Source organism: Malania oleifera, chromosome 7, assembly GCF_029873635.1.
Source record: "Malania oleifera isolate guangnan ecotype guangnan chromosome 7, ASM2987363v1, whole genome shotgun sequence".
Classification (NCBI taxonomy): Eukaryota; Viridiplantae; Streptophyta; class Magnoliopsida; order Santalales; family Ximeniaceae; genus Malania; species Malania oleifera.
In genome coordinates this window covers 66,742,742-66,765,521 of record NC_080423.1, presented here as the reverse complement: position 1 = coordinate 66,765,521, position 22,780 = coordinate 66,742,742, and the positions used below count along the sequence as shown (strand labels likewise).

At 36.0% G+C, this 22,780-nt stretch overlaps 1 protein-coding gene across 3 annotated transcripts in view; it reads right to left on the bottom strand.

Moving 5' to 3' along the window:
• The window catches only part of LOC131160408 (uncharacterized), a 66,588-nt gene that overhangs the window by 22,345 nt on the left and 21,463 nt on the right, over positions 1–22,780 (bottom strand). For all 3 annotated transcript variants that reach the window (XR_009138035.1, XR_009138036.1, XM_058116068.1), the window contains exons 9-10: positions 20,349–20,511; positions 10,694–10,910 (exon numbers count right to left, since the gene is read on the bottom strand). Coding sequence is in view for 1 of the 3 variants with exons in the window: in XM_058116068.1 (XP_057972051.1) it covers positions 10,694–10,910; positions 20,349–20,511 (380 nt within the window). In the remaining 2 variants the exon portion in view is untranslated. The remainder of the gene's footprint in view (positions 1–10,693; positions 10,911–20,348; positions 20,512–22,780) is intronic.

Genomic DNA, 22,780 nt, shown 5'->3' with positions numbered 1-22,780 from the left:
AATTAACACTGCTATGGGAAACAGGATTGTGTCTCTGGATGCAAGAATATAAAAGTAACTCAACAAAATTCAAGTTGCTCCTCCAATTAATCACTCAATGAACACTATCATCAATGAATAAAATAAGAAATAAAAGAAATTATTTTCTGAACCTCAACAGATATGTGAAAGACTGAAAGAACAAAACCCTTTTGTATATCATTGATTGGAATCGATAAGCACCATTAAAAGATCCATTGCAAGTTCCAGATGGGCCAATTACAAGGTCAAGAGCCAAGAAGATCAAGGAAGCAATGCAAGGATTGGTGCAATGCACTTGGGCCTAGTATGCAAATTTATCAAGCAAGACCCCAACATTCAAGATGGGCTTGAAAGAAGAAGAACCAGATTTAATCCATGTGATACAAACTACAGCGGGGGATGACATAGCGCAGTGTTTAGTGTAGACTTTTTTATTTCAATAAGTGTAGGCATGTGGGCCTATTTTATGTTTGTTAGTTATAGGTGTTTAGGGTTATCTTATTAGAATTAGAATTTGAATTTAAATTTGAATTTGAATTTTGAATTTGAATTTATTTGTAGGGGTTTCTAAATAGACTTGTAGCCACATTCTACAGAGGTAGAACATCAATAAAGTTTTCTCCATAGAGAGTTTTCAGTTTCCTCTACTTGTTCTTCAAAGTACTTGTGAACTTATCAAGGATTCTTCCTTGTGGCGTTCAAACTTTATACCTTCGGTTCATGATTCAATTATAATCATTGGGTCGAGCTTTTTTACTTTATGCCTTCGGTTTGCGTTTCATTTATAAACGTTGTGTCGGGGTTTTCTATCCAAAAAAATCTGAATTTTAGCTTTCTTGGGCTAGTATTCCAATATTGATTGTTGGGTTTCAATGCGTGTCGGTTGAGGTTCACATCATCTCGCAAGTATTCCAATATTGATTGTTGGGTCTCAACGTGTGTCAATTGGAGTTCGCATCAATCATTTCCATGCAGAGATTAAAAGCTGTCTCACAAGCATACTCTGATAATGGAGATACACTAACATTATGTTTGGCCCACATATGGAATAGAGTGGGGATGGAAAGGTTACGGTGCATAATAGTTTAGAAAATTAAGTTGAAGTGCTTCTAGGAAAATGACCATGGTGAATAATAGAGTAGGAATAACTATTCCCAGGTCTTATCTCACCATATGAATACCCATTCCAAGGCTTTTCTATGTTGGCTGGAATAAAATCAACTTTGTAAGCCTTAGAACAGCATTGTCTTATATTTGTCAGCTATTACATTTCAATACTAAGTTTTCCATTACCATCCCATTTCATTCAGCACACAAACACAACACTGAATTGTTGATAGCTTGGGACCTTGTAGTGCATCCATAGTTCTAAAAAACCTGGAGGTCCACATAACAATGGTAGTTGTGGTTGTGATCTCTATCATTTTGGACATTACATAACATGTAAACAATACTAAGTACATAAATTTGTTCATTTACTTGTAAAGGACTTACAAAGATTTTGTATAGCAGAGAAATTTATTAATTTAAAGAGAAAGATGAAATATGCTAAAGAAGAGGAGTCGTCCTCAAAACATAAACAGGAAAAAAAAATTAAAGAAGATTATTCAAAAAACACCATTTTAACCCCTTCCCGTTGTGATTTATAGAATACATCAAAATTGACTAATTCTCTCAGCTTCCCTTTGCCATACACAAATCCCATCTCATCCATGATATTTTGAGCTGAAATATCTTTCTCACTAAACTTCCTCTCTGGAGAGAAGGGAATGAGCAAAATCCCACCCCAATGTGAGATTGGATCCCTGCCAAATTTACTTTAGGGGACTGCCAAATGAGAGTCACCATACTTGGAGCCAAAAGATACCAATTCAGTCTTACCATTCACAAAATTTATCCAATAAGGATCACCATCACTCCCAAACTCACTATCAAAATCATTTGCCTCATCCAACATATCATCCCATTTCTTCTTCACCAAAGATTGGCCACCATGACCCTTCTCCTGAGGCAGAGTCCCTGTCTCAGTGAAGCTCTCCACGAAGGAAAATTTCCATCACGATGCCTATAAACCTTCTTAGCCTGCAACTCTGGAGTAAGTCATTTCTTGATTATTTTTATGCATGTCGAATACAGACTTCATTTTCTTAAGACAAAAATCAACTTACCTAATCCAGCAAAGCACCTAGTTTAGTTTCTTCTTCATACTCAAGAGAATTCGTAAAGGTCCACTTCTATTTTCTTCAATCTAAACCTTCGCCTGGGTATCAGAACAACCCATAGCTGATGACATCTCCTGTTGATTACTGCTCAGGTCTTGACTAATACACACAACCTTTGAGTTACGTACAAAATTGCCCATGGTCTTAAATCTCTACAAATGTGTCAAATTTTGCATCAAAACTTCCACTTTCCATCACCCTTGAAATCAAAATAACAAACAGTTTCTGTTTAGAAAAATTTTAGTTGAAATTTCTACAAATCATTCGAAAATTTTCAAAATTTCAGCAAAATTTGTCACAGTATAATTTCTTTTTAATTTGAACTTGAAATTCAAAAGAAAAATTGATATTTCTATGTTTATTTATCTTTTTTTTTTAATTCATCTAAAGTTTATTATGAGATGTATATGAATTATAGCTTTCATGTGTTTAAATTATATGAAACATGAAACTGTGATATTACCTATAACATTATGCTTGACCTTTTAAATCTAACTTATTTCTATTTGGATAATAAATAATATGTAACTGATTTTATTGCACCTTACATCACACATGCCTGTCTGTGATGTATTTAGTTTATAATATTTTAGTTGTCAATCTTGCATAATTATTAATAGATGCTAAAGTTCCATAAAAGAATTCCATGCTTCACTACTAGTTTCCATCACTTTTTAAAAATCAAAATCAAAATTGACACCAAAAAATTTTTGAAGCCTCGAAATTTTAGTAGGAATCAAAATTCAAGACCTTCCCTATGTTAGAATAACTTATCCACTCATTTCTAGGATCCAAACTCCTTTCTTATGCTATTTAGATACAATCGGTTGAAATGCTAATGAAAAAACACCACATGTAATGCCTTGAAAACACATAATCTCCATTCCCCACATGAACTAGACGAGAGAGGAGAATTTCCTCCCATCCTCTTCCGATATATCTCCAAACACCTGTAGCTTCCTTCAAATCTTTTGAGGTCCAACCCATTATGAGGAAGACCATACCTAATGGCAAGGACGTCCCTCTAAATTAAAGATAATAAGGGATTTGAGGCCAAAGCTGCCCTTTTGCAGGGGTTGCTTAACTACCCCCCATTTAACAAGACAATATTTGAAAACTATGCCCGTGTTCCCCCAATGGAATCTTCTTTGGATCATGGTTTTAAATAACAGCCACGACTGTTACATAAAGCTGTTATGTAACGATTTTTTGGGTTTACCGATACCATTACACACCGCAAAATCGGTGGGAAGAAAAATCACAGCCGTAGCGGCCATTACAGACCACGACGGTTACATAAAGGCCGCCGCTATGGCCGTCACGTAACCGTTGCAAGACTGTTACACCAAAAAAATATTTTATTTTTTACTTTTTCTTCTAACTTTTTCCCTCTTATATATCATTCTCAATATACCAAGTGGCAAGAGGGGGAAAAGATTATAATGAAGATGAAAATGATACAAAATTTACTATTTCTTTAAATACTCACAATAGATGCATTAATTAACAATTTGAAAATACTAACTTGTTAGGAAAATATTTTATTTTGATAATATTAGTAATGTAATATATATATTCTATATTTTTCAACTAAAACTCTTTCTAAGAAGGGCTAACAGCTTAAAACATGCAAGTACGCTACTATACACAAGGTTGTGCGTGCTTCAAAAAAATTCACAACCGTTACACCTGCTTCCTGTTATGTAACACCCACTACTCCCGCTTCCCATTACCATTACGTTACGCTACCTGCTACCGCGATTTAAAACCATGCTTTGGATACCCTCCAACCTCTTGGTAACCATACTAGGGATAGGAAAAAGAGACATGAGGTAAACCGCTGAGATTGGATGGACTGCTTTTAATGTGATTGGATCTGCCAACATATGACAAAAATGCTCCTTTTCCAACAAGTGAGTTTCTTTTCAAACCTGCCTACAATAGGATCCCAAACACCCCTATCCTTAAACATGACTCCTAAGGGAGACCAAGATATGGAATAGGTAAGGCTCCGACTCCAAGCATACAGCCAAGGAGACTTGCCAAGCAAAGTTCCATGATCACAAGTCCCCATTGGAATGATTTCACTTTTTCCCAAATTCACTTTTTAGCCTGAAATTAGTTCAAAACCAAGGAGAATGCATCTAAGATTACGAATTTGCTCAGGCTCATACTCACAAAAAATGATAATGTCATTTGCAAAAAGGAGATGGGTGATTTCCATAGAGTCATCATTCCTTCCGATGCTGAGTCCCTTGAGTAGGTTATCTTAATTTGCATTAGTTATCATAAGACTCAGAACTTCCATGACCATGATAAACAAAAGGGGATATAGGGGGTCTTCTTGTCTTAGACCACAAGACAGTATGAATAAATCAATAAGACAGCCATTTAACAATACAGAGAAAGAAGAGGTGGAGATACATTCAAGGGTTCATCTACGCCAAGATTCCCCAAAAACCATTTTTCCAAGAATGTGCAGCAGAAAATTCCAGTTTACATGGTCAAAAGACTTCTCCATATCCAGCTTGCACATCACTCCTCTTTTCCCACTCTTAATGTAGGCATCCACAACTTCATTGGCAACAAGAGCAGCACCCATGATTTGCCAACTTGCAATGAATGTGTCCTAGTGCTTTCTAACAACTTCTGAAATTGCATGCTTGAGACTGGCTGCAAGATCTTCAGAAATATTTTTGTGCAAACTGCCAACAAAGCTGATCAGGCAAAAGTCCTTGATGCTAGAAGCCCCTAATTTCTTAGGAATCAAGGACATAAAGGCCGAGTTGATACTGGGCAGAAAAATTGTCAGTTCTATGGAAATCTTCAAAAATTCCAAAGATATCCTACTTGAGAAGGTCCCAGTTCCTTTGGAAGAAAACCATATTAAAGCTATCATAAATAGGATCTTTATCCCCCATTGCAACTCTTAAGAGCTTGAACAATTTCCTCTTCCTCAAAAAGCCACTTTTAGAGAGGCTTAAGTTTCTAAACATAATGCCATCAACTGTCGGTCTCCATGACTTTAATTCGGAATACAAGGCTCTGAAAAAATCATAAATGCCTCTTTTGATTTCCCCCTCATCTACCAATATCCCCCCCGCCACTTGCACTCTGGTTGTCATATTGAATCTATGGTGCACATTAGCTGCTCAGTGGAAGAAACTAGTATTTATATCCCCGTCCTTCAACCAAAGAGCCCTAGATTTTTTCCTCCAAGCAATTTACACTACGGTGATGATTTGGGCAAGATCTTTATTTAGGGTAAGCCTTCTAGACCTGTTCTTCACATTTAGACCCTCACAGATTTCCTTTTCATCCAGCTCCTTAATGTTCTAAAGAAATTCATTTTTCCTCAAGAGTGATATTGCCATTCCAAGCAATTTCAGCTTTGAGGCAATCACAGAGCTGGCCTTCCCTTCAATTTTCAACTCAAGCCACCAGTTTTATTGATCTGTTCATCGACCCTTCATGTTCAAACCACACGTTCTCAAAGCTGAAATAGGTTGGCTTCCACTTGATTCCCCCTATGTCAATGAGGATTGGAAAGTGGTTTGAGATAGGGCGAGGAAGCAAGGATTGGTAACCTTTGGGATGTATTCCTCCCAACCAGAGGAAATTAAGAATCTGTCAATCCTTGAGTGTGAGAGAATCTCCCTTGAGATTGACCACATGAAAGGCCCACAAATGAGGGGGAGGTCAATTAGAGCATAAGCATTGATGAATGAAACTCCTGCATGCAAATAGATTCAGAAGATCTCCCAGTCCTTTCATGACGATATAGGATCGGGTTATCTCATTTATTTTTAATTTCCACAAGCTCTTTCAACAAAAGATGTCTAGAAGGCCCTTCACCTGGCCATAAACCTGAGTGAAGATCCAAACCAAATTATCTTCTAGACTCTTCTGAACAAATAGGAGACCGAGAAGGCCCAGGTGAAGGTCAGACCTTCACCTGGGCCTTCTACGTAATGACATTAAGAAACAATAATGGCCAATTTTTGAAACCATGATCACATCTAATATTTCAAAAGCATCATTCTAAAAGTAAATAAGCCCACCCCCCTCCTGCCCATCAAAAATAAAATAAACAATTAATTTGCTCCAGAGCTAGCCAAAATTTTTTTGTCCATTGACTCCAACGAACATAATCAACTATTTCTTTTACATATGAACAACCGGCATATGCCTGAGCAAATATTGGGCAATAATTCAAGGGAATATAGGAGAAAATAGCCAATCAAACAGAAGATTGTGAAAATATAGAGTCCATTTTAACATATGATCTGATATAATTGTAACATACAAGTGCAATCTTGTTACTTGTTAGTGCTTAAGAGATCACCTGCACATAGTTAAAATAGAAAGTGCAACATCTCACTCAGTTTATCCATACTTTTAAGTCCTTAAGTCGCAAACCACACGATGCCATAATTTATGAACCACGATGAACTTGAGTAGCTTGCATTCATACCATACACAGGGACCAAGCCACCAACAGCTGGGTACGTACATAGCAGACCAGATTTCAGAGAGGGAGGGAGAGGAACGGAGATCGACAATAGTTTTCTCCCCAATGTGAAGAGGTCCATTCTAGTCTAGATCCTACTAATGGAAAAACAAGATTGAATTGGTGATCTATGTCACCCCACATGTTGATAAATGTTTAACAAGAAGATCACTGCACAGTTAGTAATCCCAGATAATGAATGTGAATGTGACACAAGAAGGCCGATATTTTTTGAAGATATGGACTACGGAAGAGCATTCCTAAAGGAACAATTTGAGAAGCCAAAACAACTTTAATGGAGTAAAGCAATCCAATTCGCAGATCTGCCATAGGTACGCCAAAAGAAGCCAGTAGCTGAACACCACAATGATTCAAGAAACACCACTCTACTCCAAAGCAAATTAAGTAGCCATACTTTCAAAAATTCTAGAAGCTATCCCCAAAATATGGGAGTGGAATGTGGGAACTAATAATAAAATAATTATGACTTAAAATTTGAGCATCTCTGGCCATTTTTCACTTCATAAAGCAGCTTGATGATGTTTCGAACTAGCACAGTTTACTAAAGGAACGGGAGGAGTGCAGAAGAAGGTAAAACATCAAATCAGAGAAAATTTAAAAGGTGATTAAGAAAAAAAAAAAAAAAAGCCACTTGCGAGTATCTCTCAAGTGCAAAGGCAGCCCAAAGTAGTAGAGGATAAAATCTCAAGGGGTCTATTCAACTGCAGAAAACAGTTTTTATTTTCCATTTCCAGTTTTCAAGAAGATTTACAAAAATGAGACCTTGCTTTCCAGTTTTCAAACATATATATGGAAAACTTGAAAAGAATAAAGAGAACCTTCCAAGTTTTTCCTGTACAAATGTTGGAACCTAGAAACAAAGTGGCACTTTGCAATTGTTTGAAAAATTGAAAATGGAAAATGAAAAGTTTTTGCACAACCAAGAGTTTTTAAATAGCTAAGAAATTCTCCAAAATAGAGTAGTCCCTTTTAGCCACAATATCATCATTGCAAGTCAGGGAGGCCAAGAAAAGCTACAAGCTGAATCTGCATTGAAATTATAAATTTCCACAAAGACGAGCACTATATCCTAAACCTATTAGACCATTGTTTCTTCGTTTCATTGCCAAAGATGATACAGTTTCCACTCAATCCCACAAAGGTTTCCAGTATCCACCTCCTTAAGAAACCACAAATGCACATCTTCTTCGGGATGGTTTCCAAAACCTGCATGGCAATCTAGAAAGCAAAAAAAAAATTGCTCCACTATGATTTTTAAGCATTCACATTATTTTTTAGGGATAAACAAAGCATTGCAGAAAGGAAACAAGGCAGCATAGAACAAAAACAGAACAAGGTATCCTCAAGTAACAAAAGCATAACAAAAAAAGAGAAGAAAAAATATGAAAACAACTGTAATGAAGAAAAACAATCCAATCACATTGCAAGTCTTTTAGAGAAACATTCCTAAGAAATCATTTGCCCATCACCAAAGCAACACAAAAAACACTAATCCACTTTGAATCAAGCTGTGAGTAGTAACACCCTTTAAAACTCTGGCATTCCTCACCAGCTTAATACACGAAATGATAGCAAGAACCATGCATTCTCAAAAAATTTTCCACCCTTTGCCCACAACCAAAAACCTCTCAAAATAATAGCACAAAAATCCTCCAAAGATGAAGAGCAAACCCAACTCTTGCCAAAAATTCCAAACAAGATTCCAAAACATCCAAGCAAAAGGGCAATGCCTGAGCAAATGAGAGCAAGATACCATGTTCACCAGGCACAGGGGGCACAAAAATCTATTGACAATGGCTTATTAGGTCTATGCTTCTGAAACAAGTCATTAGAATTGATTTTCTTAAGGATCAGAGTCCATGTAAAAGCCTTTATCTTTGAAGGAGTTTCAGCTTTCCAACTAAATAAATCAAGCAAAAAAATATCAGCATTAGGAACATGAAACAAGTTCAGAAAAATGGTTTGCAAGAACAATCCACATAAATCTAAATTCAAAATTCTTGTCTCACTGCCAACTCAATGGGAAAAAGAATCAAAGAATATCAATCAAACGGTAAGATTGTTTGTCTCTCCCCCACTAAGGTCCCCCAATAAAAAATGAAAATTCCAAGACTGTCCACCCTCATGCAAGAGTATGAAAGCAAAAATAGAAGTATCATGAAGAATAAAAGAAAAAGATGAGGGTGCATATGTGCCAAAGGAGCCTCCCCAATCCAAAGATCCTCCCAGAAACAAAATTTATCCCCCATTACAAACTCTATACTGAACATTGGGGGAAAATATGATAAATTGGTTGGTGACTCAATTTCCTTAGACTCAAGTAAGTGATGTTAGCTCTAACTTTAGCACCCCACTATTCCATTGTGAAGTCCAAATTTACTTCAAATTACATTATGCCAAAGAGTTAGGTTCTAATGGAAAGCGTCATAATCACTTCCCCACCAATAAGGCTTTTTAGAAACCAAATTTCCTAGACCCAAATAGCCCCCCCCCCCCCTTCTTAGATCTACTCAGTCTTCAGTGTTCCACCCTACCTACATGGTGCTCTCTGCCGCTTTCACCAACACCCAACCACAAGATGTCCCTCATCAATTTCTTTAATCTTTGTGCTAGCCTCTCATGAATCTTAAAAAGGGACAAATAGTACGTCAGAATAGAGAAGAGATAAGCCTAGATACATGCAATATTGTAAACCAGTAAGGTGGAAAATGCTCTTTCAGTTCCATCCATCCAGTTTTCTAGCAACCATGGTCTTAAATTTCCACAAAATTGTCGAAATATCCGTCGAAATTTCCAATTTCCATCACCCTCAAAATCGAAATGGCAATCGATTTCTGTCTTGCATAATTTCCGTCAAAATCTCAACGAATCATCCGAAATTTTTCGAAATCTCAAAATTTTAGCGAAACTTGTCGAAATTTTAACTATATGATGAAATTTGGTCAAAATTCAAATGAGGAATTTTGGAGTGAAGTGAAATTTCTATCTTAATTTATTTTATTGAAACAAAAGATTATTACAAGTGTTTTTGAAATTATATGAAAAAATAAACTTGCAGTAACATTTTATTTAACCATTCATGTCTAAATTATCATTATTTGTATAAGAAAAATATTTAAATGATTTATGAATTTCATTTGTATCAACTGAATATGTTTAATGTACATTATCTTACAAATATGTTTGATGCACATACTATTTTACAACTTTTCCACCTTAAACAAAACATAGATGTATTTAGTTTGTAATATATTAGTCCTAAAACTTATATTATTATGTTCATTAACCATTTCTAAAGTTTTGCAAAGAATTCCATGCTTTGCTACTAATTTGTGTTATTTTTTCAAATCGAAATCGAAATTTTCGTCAAAATTTCCGTACATTTGGAACTTCAAAATTTGAGTCGAAATTGAAATTTAAGACCTTGCAAGCAACTCTCTCATGGACTGAATCCCAAAAATAATCTGCAGCAGGATTACCACCTAAAGGGACACCTAAATAAGCAATGGACCAGTTTAAAATGTGACAACCCACTATCCTAGCAAAGGAAGAAAGGGGTACTCGACTTAACGCAAATTCCCACCACTCTTAAAAAAATTAATTACTTCCAAGATGCTCAGCATATTAGAGAAGCTACGCAATCTCTCTGACATAAAGAGAATAGTATGATATGTCAGATAGATGAGGCAAGCAACCATTCTGAAACTTTAAATTCCTGTAAGGAATATACGATTGAAGTTTTCTCTCTCTCTCAACTTTCTAGAACACGCCATGCTAGTTAACAGGCATCAATTTCCATACTCATATTATGTAAGGCATGATAAGACATGTTCAACAGAAATTTAAGGCAAAAGAAATATATGCTAAATAGGTAATAACAAACTGAAAAATTGCAGACAAACAAGAAGAATCACAATACCGTGTACAATGATTACAATAACCCCACACCTGCACGAGGCCCACCCCCCAACCACCACATCCCATACATCTTTTTAGCATCGACTGATTATCCTGAATTGCACTAAATGCATCACTCAAAACCATGCTGCCTGTCTGTTGGGAAGCAAACAGCTGAGATGGATCAGGATGTGTCCACTGTGATACATGGGTCTTCGTATTGTAGTAATATTTCTGACCTGTATCACATGAAAAAAAGAAAGAAATAAAAAACAAAAATACATTGCAAACAATGTTTTTTTAATAAGGTGGCAAACAATTTAGTTTGTGCAAATCTCCTATTGAAGTCTAATGTCTGATTGCAGTTTCAGATCGTCAAGTGTCAGATGACTCAGGCCATATAAATAATCAGGGATACAAAATAAACATTGTATAATTGCATCCTCAAGGGATATAAAGCATAGGAACAAAAATTAATATATGTAAAGCATATGAACATCAAGTAATGACCAAAGTAGCCAATAATTCAATTGTGATTTCTGCACCTTTTAAGCCCATCATAAATTAAAGTCCTCATATAAATACATGTTAACCTCAAAAAAGAAAAAAGATTATGCATGTCTATGCAAATGTGAGAATTCATATATCAATTGAAGACGAATATGCATGCAAATGAAAAATACCACTTGGTTTCATTTTCTAATGCAAAGTATCTTTTGTGTTTGTTGTGGCAAGCAGACCTATGATACCCTCAGCTTATACTTTAAAGATTAAGAATTTGATGTTTCTTTACTATATTAGAAACATTAGATTCATAGAGCAACTTGTCTGGTAAAAATGATTGCTACATAGCTGTTGAAATAGCCATCTCCAAAGTCCCTTTTTTGTCCGGAGGAAGGGAGCGAGACACAATATATCTTCCAAGAATTCACAAACAACACATTATAGACCACTGGAACCTTTTCTTGAAAATGGTCGGTATGTTCTCCCTATTTTATTCCATGAAGAGGTAACAGCATGCCTCCCATAACAAAAGCAACAATAAGGACTCAAAGCTAACCCTTGATGTAAACCTATGGAACCTAGTTTCTCATGCCCTGTCCTGAAAATGATATTTTTATAGAAAAAGAACAATTTCATTAATGGAATAAGAATATACAGCTAGAGAATAAGACATCGCCTTAACATAGTCTGGAAAATCCAGATAGAAAACACAAAAAAAAAAAAAAAAAACTGAAAATTACAAAACAAAATTGAGAAAAACCAACATGAACTAATACTCCAACACATAACCCCAATTGCGCTGAATGTCAGAAAATCTCACCCTCTTAAAATTCCCCTGCCCCACTCACCAAAGAGAAGCCAAATAGTGTATCTTTTCCCAAACCAGAAAAAGAGACAGCTCCTTCCTAGAAAAATACGCACATTACGCTCCATCCACAGCCCTCAAAAAACTGAAAAAAAAAAAAAAAAAAAAAACACACACACACACACATTTCTAGAGCACTGCCCTTTCCTTTTTCCTGCCAAAATCAGTGAAAGACACTGCTAAAAAGTCCTCCACTGCCTCAGAACTCACCCAACATCCGCCAAAAATACCCAAACCCTCCAAGCATAGTCACAATGAATGAACAAATGCAAAGAAGATTATGAACAATTAAAATAAAGAACACAGATGTCTGGAGAAATAGCCTTCAAAGGTCTCCTAACCTATAGCAAGTTATTGGTATTAATTCTATCAAGCACAACAAACCAGATAAAAGCCTTGATTTTAAAGGGGACTTTGGCCTTCCAAATGGAACTATAAAGAGGAAAAGGTAAATTAGACCTATTCAAAAAATCACAAAAATATTTGCAAGAGTATACGCCCAAAGGATCCAAAGAGCAAGACCGCCTATCCCCAAATAAAAACAACAGTTATTCAACAAGACTAGCAAATAGGATAGCTCTACCACCTCCCTATCGTTTAATGATCTACGATAGTGGAAATCCCAGGAAGGGAAAAGACCACTTGGATCAACAACAAAAGAAGAAATGGAACCATCTTGCCCTGACCTTAAACGAAAAAGGAGTGGAAAAGAGGTACACAAAACAATATTCCCCAACCAATGGTCTTTCCAAAAACAGATATTACCAATTCTACCCACCAAGAATTTAATATGGGGAATAAAGAGGGGATAACTCTGAGAGATAGATTTCCCCAAACCCTTCGAAGAACATCTAAATCCCAAATTAGTATCCCACCCATTTTCATCTCATCTATACTTAATTTTAACAACTAAATGCCTTAGTGAAGAATTCTCTAGTGGAAACTGCCAAAGCTATTTAGCCAAAAGAGCTGTGTTTTTAAACAACAAATTTTCAATACCCAAACCACCCTCCTATTTAGACCTACCCACCACTCCCCAACTTACCAAATGATCCATAAAACCCGTACCCCGACCATAAGAAATCCCTCATAAACTTCTCAATCTTATTAGCCACCCACCGTAATCTTGAAAATTGAAAGAAAATATAAAAGGATGCAAGAAAACAAGCCTAGATAAGTGTTATTCTACCACCAAGAAAAAAAGAGTGCCTTTCCACCCATTGTGCACCCATCCAATCTCTTGGAAACCATTTCCACAATAGAATCCCAAAAGCCAACAGATCTAGGGTTACCCCCAAAGGAACCCAAATATAGTACAATAGCAAATCCAAAACACTACACCCTGCCTCCGTAGATAACTCCTTAACACTCTCAACAAACATATTGATAGCCATAATATTGCTCTTCCCCATATTAATATTAAGTCCAGATACCTTCTCAAAAACACAAAGGATGCCCAAAATATTCATAAAGGAAGATTTATGATCCTCTAAAAAGAAGATAGTATCATCGAAAAACTGAAGGTGCAACACCCTGAACCAGACCTTTCTAAACCTCTATCCACAACCTTATCCACCATCCTACTCAAAATATCAGCCACAAAAACAAGGAAAGAAGGTCACCTTCGCATGGTCTTAAATATCCATGAAATTGTCAAATTTTTTGTCGAAATTTCCAATTTCTGTCACTTTTGAAACTGAAATGGCAGTCAATTTTCGTCGAAATCTCAACCAACCATCCGAAATTTATCGAAATCTCAAAATTTTGGCAAAAATTGTCGAAATTTTAACTATACAATAAAATTTCCTCGGAATTAAAATGAGAAGTTTAGGAGTGAAGTGAAATTTCTTTTTTAATTCATTTTATTTATTTTTATCAAAAAAAAATATTATTGCAAGTGCTTTTGAAATTATATGAAAAAGTAAACACACAACAACATTTTTTTACCCATTCATGTCTAAATTATCATTATTTGCATAATAAATAATATTTAAATGATATATGAATTTCATTTGTATTAACTGAATATGTTTAATGCATATTATCTTACAAATATGTTTGATACACATACTATATTACAGCTTTTCCACATCATACACAATATACATGTATTTAACTTGTAACATTTTAGGCCTAAAACTTACATTATTATGTCTGTTAACCATTTCTAAAGGTTCACAAAGAATTCCACGCTTTACTACTGATTTTCATTATTTTTTCAAATTGAAATTGAAATTGACATCAAAATCAAAATTTCCATACTTTTGGTACTTTGAAATTTGAGTCAAAGACTCCAAATCGAAATTTAAGACCCTCTCATAGACTTAAACCAAGATCTAGACTCACCATTCACTAGAACCAAGTAGCTCACATTATGCAAACAACCTCTAATCCAACGCCTCCACCTATAACCCAACCCCTTCCTCTCAAAAGTTCTATCAAAGAACTTCCAATACAATCTTTCATAAGCTTTCTTCCCTCTAATATCCTCAACAACCTCATTAGCAACCCCCACAAACGCACTCTAAGCCTTAGAAATAGTCCTACAAAGCACCGTACTTAGCCTATTAGCTAAAACTTTAATGATGATTTTATAAACACTAGAAACTAAGCTAATAGGTATAAAATTCGATATCTTGATGTACATATTCTTCTTCAGCACTAGAGTTGTGAAAATGGAATTGATACTCTTGCTTAAAATCCCATTCTCATAAAATTCATTAAAAACCTTAAGCAAGTCAACCTTAACCACCTTCCAACAATTTTGGAAGAAAACCATATTAAAACCATTACGTTGGGTCCTAGAGCTTTATCCCTCTCCATCCCAAACACTGTGGCCCTCACTTCCTTTTCCTCAAAAGGTCTCTCCAACCAAGCCACCTCCTCACCAGACAAAGGGTCCCACTAATCCTTCAACCATAGGTCTACTACCATCCTCCTCAAAATAAAAATTTGAATAATAAAACTCACTGATTTCAGAAGCAATTTGACACTAATCGGATATAATAACCCTCTATCCACTTTCAACTCCCTAATCAAATTCTTCCACATTTTCCTATTAGCTCTCCTTTGAAAAAATCTAGAATTACAATCACCATCTCTGATCCATTAACACTTCATCTTCTACCTCAAACTTCTCATTTCCTTGAAAATCACCTCCTCCAATTCACTCTTCAAAGATACTCTTCTCATCTCTTCCTCCCCCAATAGAATATTATCTTCTTCCTTCCTATCCAACTCAGCCAACTCACCTAAAATCCTAGCCTTTCTAAACCTTAAGTCTATGAACACCTCCCTATTCCAATCTTTCAACTTCTCTTTCAACCTCTTCAATTTTTTTCATGAATCTAAAACCTTCACAACCCCTCCCCACATCCTCATTCCAAGAATCCATGACTAAGGGCTGAAAGAAATCATGATCCAACCACATATTTTCAAACCTAAAAGAAGTATGACCCCAAGCAACCTTCCTCAATTCCAACATGATGGGAAAGTGGTCAAAAGTGGGCCTAGGTAAAAAATAGATTAATAGAGATTAGGGAACTCATCCTTCCACTTTGTATAGAAAAGGAATCTATTGAGCCTACTAGCCACCACCCTAGCACCACCCATCGACCACGTAAAATTTTCATTATCAAGAAAAAGGTCTCTCAAACCACACTCCCTCATAAAGGTTTCAGAACTCAGCATAGTAGCAGTAACTCCATCACCTCTTTTCTTCTCTCAAGAAACCTCACCGCTTTAAAATCACCTCCCACAATCCAATTAGGAGCACAAAAGCCAAACACATAACAAAACTCATCCCAAAATAGGCTCCTAAAGGTCTCAGTGTTGCTGTACATATCCTTTTTTATCTATAAAATTTACATTTACTGATAAAAAAAAATGGCTCCTAAAGGTTGGTCTAGAAGGACCATACACCGACAAAACCCACCAATGGCCCTGGCCGCCTTTCACTTCTATTAAGATGGAAAGAGAGAAAAAGCCTACTAGACTATCCACTTTAACAAAAAGGAAAAAATGCAGATTGAAAAATCTTTGTTTAACCCAAATTATATATATTAATATACGATAGAAAAAATATATATTAAGGAAGAAGAATAAAGAGAATCACAACCTAAGAGAGGACACAAAATCCTCCAAATGAAAAAAAAAAAGGGTGAAAAAAAAGAAAGGAAAAAGAAAAAAGAATATAAACATAACCAAATTAAGAAAATCCCTCTATAAACCCCTGCCATCATAGTTCACCTAATAAAGCAAGTTTGCTAATTCCTATTGGCCTCTCTTCACCTTGTACCACCATCCAGGCAAACTTCATTTCCTCCAAGACCAAACATCCATAACCATGGTCTTAAATTCCCACAAAGTTGTCAAAATTTTATCGAAGTTTCCACTTTCTTTCACCCTCTAAATCAAAATGGCAGTTTATTTCCGTTTTACAAATTTTTTGTTCAAATTTCGATGAATCATTTAATAAAATCTCAAAATTTTAGTGAAACTGGTTGAAACTTTAACTATTGAATGAAATTTCTTTGGAATTCAAATGCGAGATTTAAGCATAAAGTGAAATTTCCCTCAATATTTCTCTTTTGTTTTTATTGAAACCAAAGGTTGTTATAGGGGCTCCTAAAATGATAAGAAAAATTAATTTTGATTTTAGCAACAATATTTTATTCAACCATTTATATCTAAATTAACCAAATTATGTGTTTCATTTATAATAACTGAATATGTAACAAACATATTTACAACAAATACTATTACAGCTACTGCACCTCATACACAACATAACTGTCATTGATCTGTTTAATTTACAATATATTGGTTCCAAAACTTGCATTATTATGTCTATTAACCATTTCTAAAGTTTCCTAAAAGAGTTCTATTCTTTACTACTAATCTCCATCATTTTCTAAAATCAAAATTGAAAGCGACATCGAAACTGAAATTCCAATTTCCATACCTTTGAAGCTTCAAAATTTTAGTTGAAAATTGAAATTTAAGACCTTGTCCATAACGCCAGCATATCCAATAGTTGTTGCGCTTCTACATCATTCCCATTAATTTCCTTCATGGGAATAGGCAACATTTCATCTAAACATTGCTACTCTTTACTCAATCAACCTTCCTAAAAAACAAGAATGATAGTGGCAAACTTCATTTCCTCCAGGACTAGACATCCATAACCCAATTGTATCCAATAGTTGTTGGGCTTCTACATCCTTCCCATTAATTTCTTCTATGGGAATAGGCAATACTTCATCTGGATATTGCTTCTCTTTACTCAATCCACCTTCCTCAAAACCAGTAATTCCTTCCAAACCTCCATCAGAGATGGCAGCACATAAGATAGGTCCCCAAAATAAATCAGGTGAACACACAGAATCGCTGATACTGTTCCCTAAATTCATCTAATAGCAAACCCTCATTAATGCAAACTCACTGGTTACATCACGCTCAGCCTCTCACCTATCTCCCCATTGCTTTTTACCTTACCCTTTCAGCTGAATCCCTATTTTGATTGTTAACTACTGGATGCCCGCTGAGAATGAACCTTACTGCCCGCATCACTACACTGATCCCCCTTAAACTGAACATCATCCCCACAAATTACCTGATCCATCATATCCTTACCCCCCAAAAATATATACCAAAGGATACTCGTTGGCCATTCTCTCATCACAACCACATTTCTCACCCCCTAAGGAAGCAGGCATCAACAGAATTCCCAAAGTTAGATTTACATGAACCACTCCTATCTTTTTCCCAACCCCTGCCTACCAAACCCCATGGATCCATTATCCATTCCTCGTGAAGAAGATAAAGCCACTCCTCCAATTGCAGGATCTCTTCAGGAATATTATTTGTCATTTTTCTGTAAAGCCTGTGGGACCACTCTATTCTTCATCTGCAGTTTCTGAAGCAGAGGCTTACTCATATTTTGGCCTGATCTAATGGCTTACTCATATTTTGGGCCTAATCCCTAGTGAACATAATGGGCAATGTACACTTCAGGCCTGGATGCACTGGGAAAGCCCGCCCACTAAAACACCAAGCAACGAGAGAGAGAGAGGATTTTGCTGCACTGGAAGGTCCAACACCATCACCTTAGCAGCTGCAGGCTGCAGCTAGGGTTTCGCCTCAGCCTCTAGAGCAATAAAACTTCAACAAGGGGGAAGTGTCGGACACCAACACACCTCTAACATAGACTTGACATGCATCAGACACTTCTCAGACGTGTCAGACTTATTACTATTTCTGAGACATGTTGGACACGGATAATATGAAGTGTCTGACACTTATATGACACATTGAGTACTATTGTAAGAAAAATAATAAAAACTTGGGGTTCATGCTGTAATATTATCAAATTTTTAGAGATTTCTCGAATTTTAAAAAATATATACTATCTAAATTACGCAAACTTGTACCTTGCATCCATCACATTACCAAAAATAAATTTTGCATAAATCAATGAAGAGTCCAAAAATCAAACAGACCACATTATCAACATGCAAATTAAATTATGCTTGACTACTATTTTTTTATAGGTCAGTATTTGAATTATAAAATGTGTTATTAACAGTTTGTCCAAAAATTTTAATATTTGGCGTGTTAGTGGGTCTGCCACATATCGTGTCAAATGCCCATGTTTATGTCATACTTCATAGGTCTCAACCTTGTGAGAAAGACAGAGAGCTCCTGTTTCTCTACAGTCTTGCACTTCAAGAAATTTTCTCTTACCCACTCTAAAGCTATTCTCCTTGTTCACATAACCATCTCACAGCCTTCCTTTGCATGATAGCACTTATTCTCAAGGGTTCAAAGGTCACACATCATCGCCATCACACTTAATCTTCTTTGCGCTTCTATGTAGGTTTAGTTTTTTCTATGATATGTGTTTCATAACCTTGCTCCTGCAGTCTTGCCAATCACTGCAACTTCATTGATTCTGTCATCAGTGTCCCAGGAAATGATTCTATAATGGCATTACTTAAAACTTTTTCAAATAACGGAATCATTTTGATGTGTCACATACCCAACTAAGAAACATACCATAGTCCCTTGAGAATTCGTTAGCCACCAGCAAGTAATTAAGAAGTCTAGCAACTCTAGCCAATATTACAGAACATCCAAAACAAAGAAACTAGATAAGAGAAAACTAATCAAAAACTGTGGGAAAACGTGTTTAAAGACTTGTATTCTATGATGTAAATAGCTTAGTTTAGTTACATTTATATGGTACAAAGCAGCTGTAAATAATGCTGCAAATCAGGCAGCATGCTGGCACTGAAAATGTGCCTGAAATTCTGGCAGCATGTTCCTGAAATTCTGGCAGCATTTAGGTGCTGAAAATCTGGCTGAAAATATGGCACCAACTATGTAAATTTCTTCTATATAATGAAAGCAAACCCTATGGAAGGGAAAAATATTCAGACCAAAAATTGACATGGTATCAGAGCCTACTGCTGCTTCTTTGTACCCTGTTTTACCCTGGTTTTTAGTTCAAAGACACAGTATTTTTGCAACTTTTCTATTCAGCCTTCATTGCTGAAATTTCTTAGAGCAATTTTTTTGCACTTTTTCTGTTCAGCCTTCATTGCTGAAATTTCTTAGAGCAGTTTCCATTCTTATTTCTACCATTGCCAGCCTTCATTGCTGGTGGTTTCCGTTACTTTTCTGCTCAGCCTTCATTGCTGAAATTTCTTAGAGCAGTTTCCGTTCTAATTTCTACTGTTGCCAGCCTTCAATGCTGGTGGTTTCTGTTACTTTTCTGTTCAGCCTTCATTGCTGAAATTTCTTAGAGCAGTTTCTGTTCATATTTCCACCATTGCCAGCCTTCATTGCTGGTGGTTTCTGTTTCAAGTGATTGGCCTTAATCATCAAGAGATCATTGCTCGTGAAGAATGTTGGAGGTTGGATAGACGACTGCTACAGCACAATCCGAGGATTATTAGACATGCTAGAGAGCGGATTGATCTGTACACCTTATGCAAGGCCAACTTGATGATGTACTTACCAAGGGATTAAGTAGTTCAGTGTTTCAGGAACATGCTGCCAGAATTTCAGGCACATGTTCAGTGCCAACATGCAGCCTGATTTGCTGCATTATTTACAGCTGCTTTTCTAAACTAAGCTATTTACATCATAGAATACAAGTTTTTAAACACGTTTTCCCACAGAAACATTAATTTCTTCATCATGACCTAAGAAGGTGTATCTAAAGCAAACAATTGAAATGAAAACTCCAAATTTTGCTTGATACTCCAACAAGACAAAAATTAGAAAAGACGTATTTACGGCATACCTGTTGTTTCATCCAATGCTTCCTGCCAATCATCTGGAAGAGGCAAATGCGAGCCAGGTTCTGTACCAAAAGAAATCTTCATGGCAGGCTTCTCCCATTGACTCTTCCCAGTATTTTCATTATAATAATACAAAGCACCACTTGCAGGGTCCTTTGCCTCCACCTACAAAAGTTTGAAGAGTTTAACAAAGAAACAAAGAATTCATACATAAAACCCTATGTTAACAGCAAGAAAACAATTTATCCTTCTGGCAATGTAAAAAAAAATTGCCAAGAGACTTTTTTCCTCTCTTTTGCCCTTACATTGCATGGGCATTATCTTCTGGGAAAACTGTAAAATATTAAGTTAATAAAAAATTATAAAAATAACTATGAGTAAGAGAGCATGCATGAGGTCTATATCTCTAAAAAATTTGCATGTAATCTACACATATAATTCATATGTACATGCTTGCATAGAATTGTTTACCAAAAAGACTCAAAGAGCAGGCCTGGTTTTTATAATTTCATGTGAAGTTGATTCCTACTAGCAGAAACCATTACCTAGGCCTAATTATTCTAGCCCCTACTGAGTAGCCCATTGGTTTCCTGGAATCTCCATTTCTGGATACCTCTCATCAATAGGGAGTTGATGGAGTTGTCTTCTTTCTTATCTCTATTGAATGGGAGTAATCTTTCTTTGGGGAGGGATGTTCAGTCATGGTCTTTGGATCAGTTGGGAGTGTTCACTTGCAAATATTTTTTCGCATTCTAGACTCACACCAGTTCTTCTTTCCCACTATATCATTTCATCTGGAAGGCTTTCATTTGGTTGGTTGTGCTCAATGAAATTAACACTAATACTTGCAGCAAATTAAGAAACCTTTGAAGGCTCTCTCTCCCAATGTATGTGTGCTCTTTTACAAAAATTATGAGACAGCTTCTCCATCTTCTTCTGCACCGTAAATTTTCTTGGAGGATTTAGAATATGTTTTTTGGTATTTCTTGAGAGAGCTGGATATGCCCTTCGTCAGTTGGCAAATTGTTAGCTATTTCTTTCACAGGCTTTTGTACAAGGAATAAGGCAGTCCTATGGAAGTGGTTTTATGGGGGGTTATGGTTGGAACGTAATGCAAGGATATTCAATGGGAACACATTAAATTGGCTACCGGTTTGGGATAAAATTTAGTATTTGGCCTCACTGTGGTGCACTGGTTTGGGGTTTATCAAAGGAATTAGCTTCTACGAGTTGCAAAGAGATTGGAGGAACATATTGGCATGTTGATCATTTCTTTTTTGGTATTTATTAGTTGTTTTTTTCAGGAGATGTCTCATTCTCCCTTGTGTAAATTCTCTTCCTATTAATGTAATATTTTTTTGCTTCCAAAAAAATAAGATCTTTACCTTCCCATCAGTAAATCCACACCACAAATATTTCTAAGAATTGTATTCCAAAGGGCATCAAGGGGTGCCAACCTCATTAAAAAAACCCAGTTACATAAGAAGTCAATAGAATAAAAAAGTTAATCTATAAATTTGTTTCTGCCAGACTTGTATCCATAAGTTTAAAAAATTATTATATATTTTTTCTTACAAATAACCCTTATATTTTTTTTAAACATAATAAACCAATTGAAATTAGAAGAGGTGTAAAATAAACACGAAATTGGAAGCCAACAGGAATTGAACTAGATCAAAGGAAAAATATAATAAAAGATCATTATTGTAGGCATCAATGTCTTGAGCAAGCAGGGTGATCCTTTCTCTCCTTTTGTATTTGTTCTTCATGTGGACATCTTGAGCAGAATGATAGATATGGCTATGGATATAAGTTTGAGCAGGAGATTTCTCTGGAGAGAGTGGAGGTAGTTATGTGTCATTTGCAATTTTCTTATGATAACAACTTTTTTTCCAACTGAATATTGTGTGCATTTTTAGAAAATTCTTACTCTTCATATTTTTAAGAGGGTCTCTAGCCTAAGGATTCATATGGGTAAGAGCAGTTTTGCTGCCAATAATTTGAACCAGTAGGATTTCAAAGCTTGCTTCCTTCCTTAGCTTTGGTAATTTGGGCTGACCTTTGTGACGAGGCTTCTTTGCATTGAAACCCCTATTCTTCGGCTTTTTGAGATCCTGCAATTGTTAAATTGTCTTAAGTGTCTTAAAGAATGATGGGTGCTTTGTTTCCTTTGGATAGGCGTATAACTTAGGTTCATGCTTGCATTTCCTTTATCCCTCTTATTTTTTTTGTCGATTTTTAAGATTCATGTTCAGGTGGTGGTTAGAGGGCGGGCTTGGATCAATGGTAAGGTTGCTACTTTGTGACCGGTTAGTCATGAGTTCAAGTCCAAGGAACAGTCTCTCTACATAAAAGTAGGGGTATGGCTGCGTATATTGTGACGACCCTCCCCTTACCCTCGCAAAGCGGGGAGCCTTATGGCCCAAGGACGCCC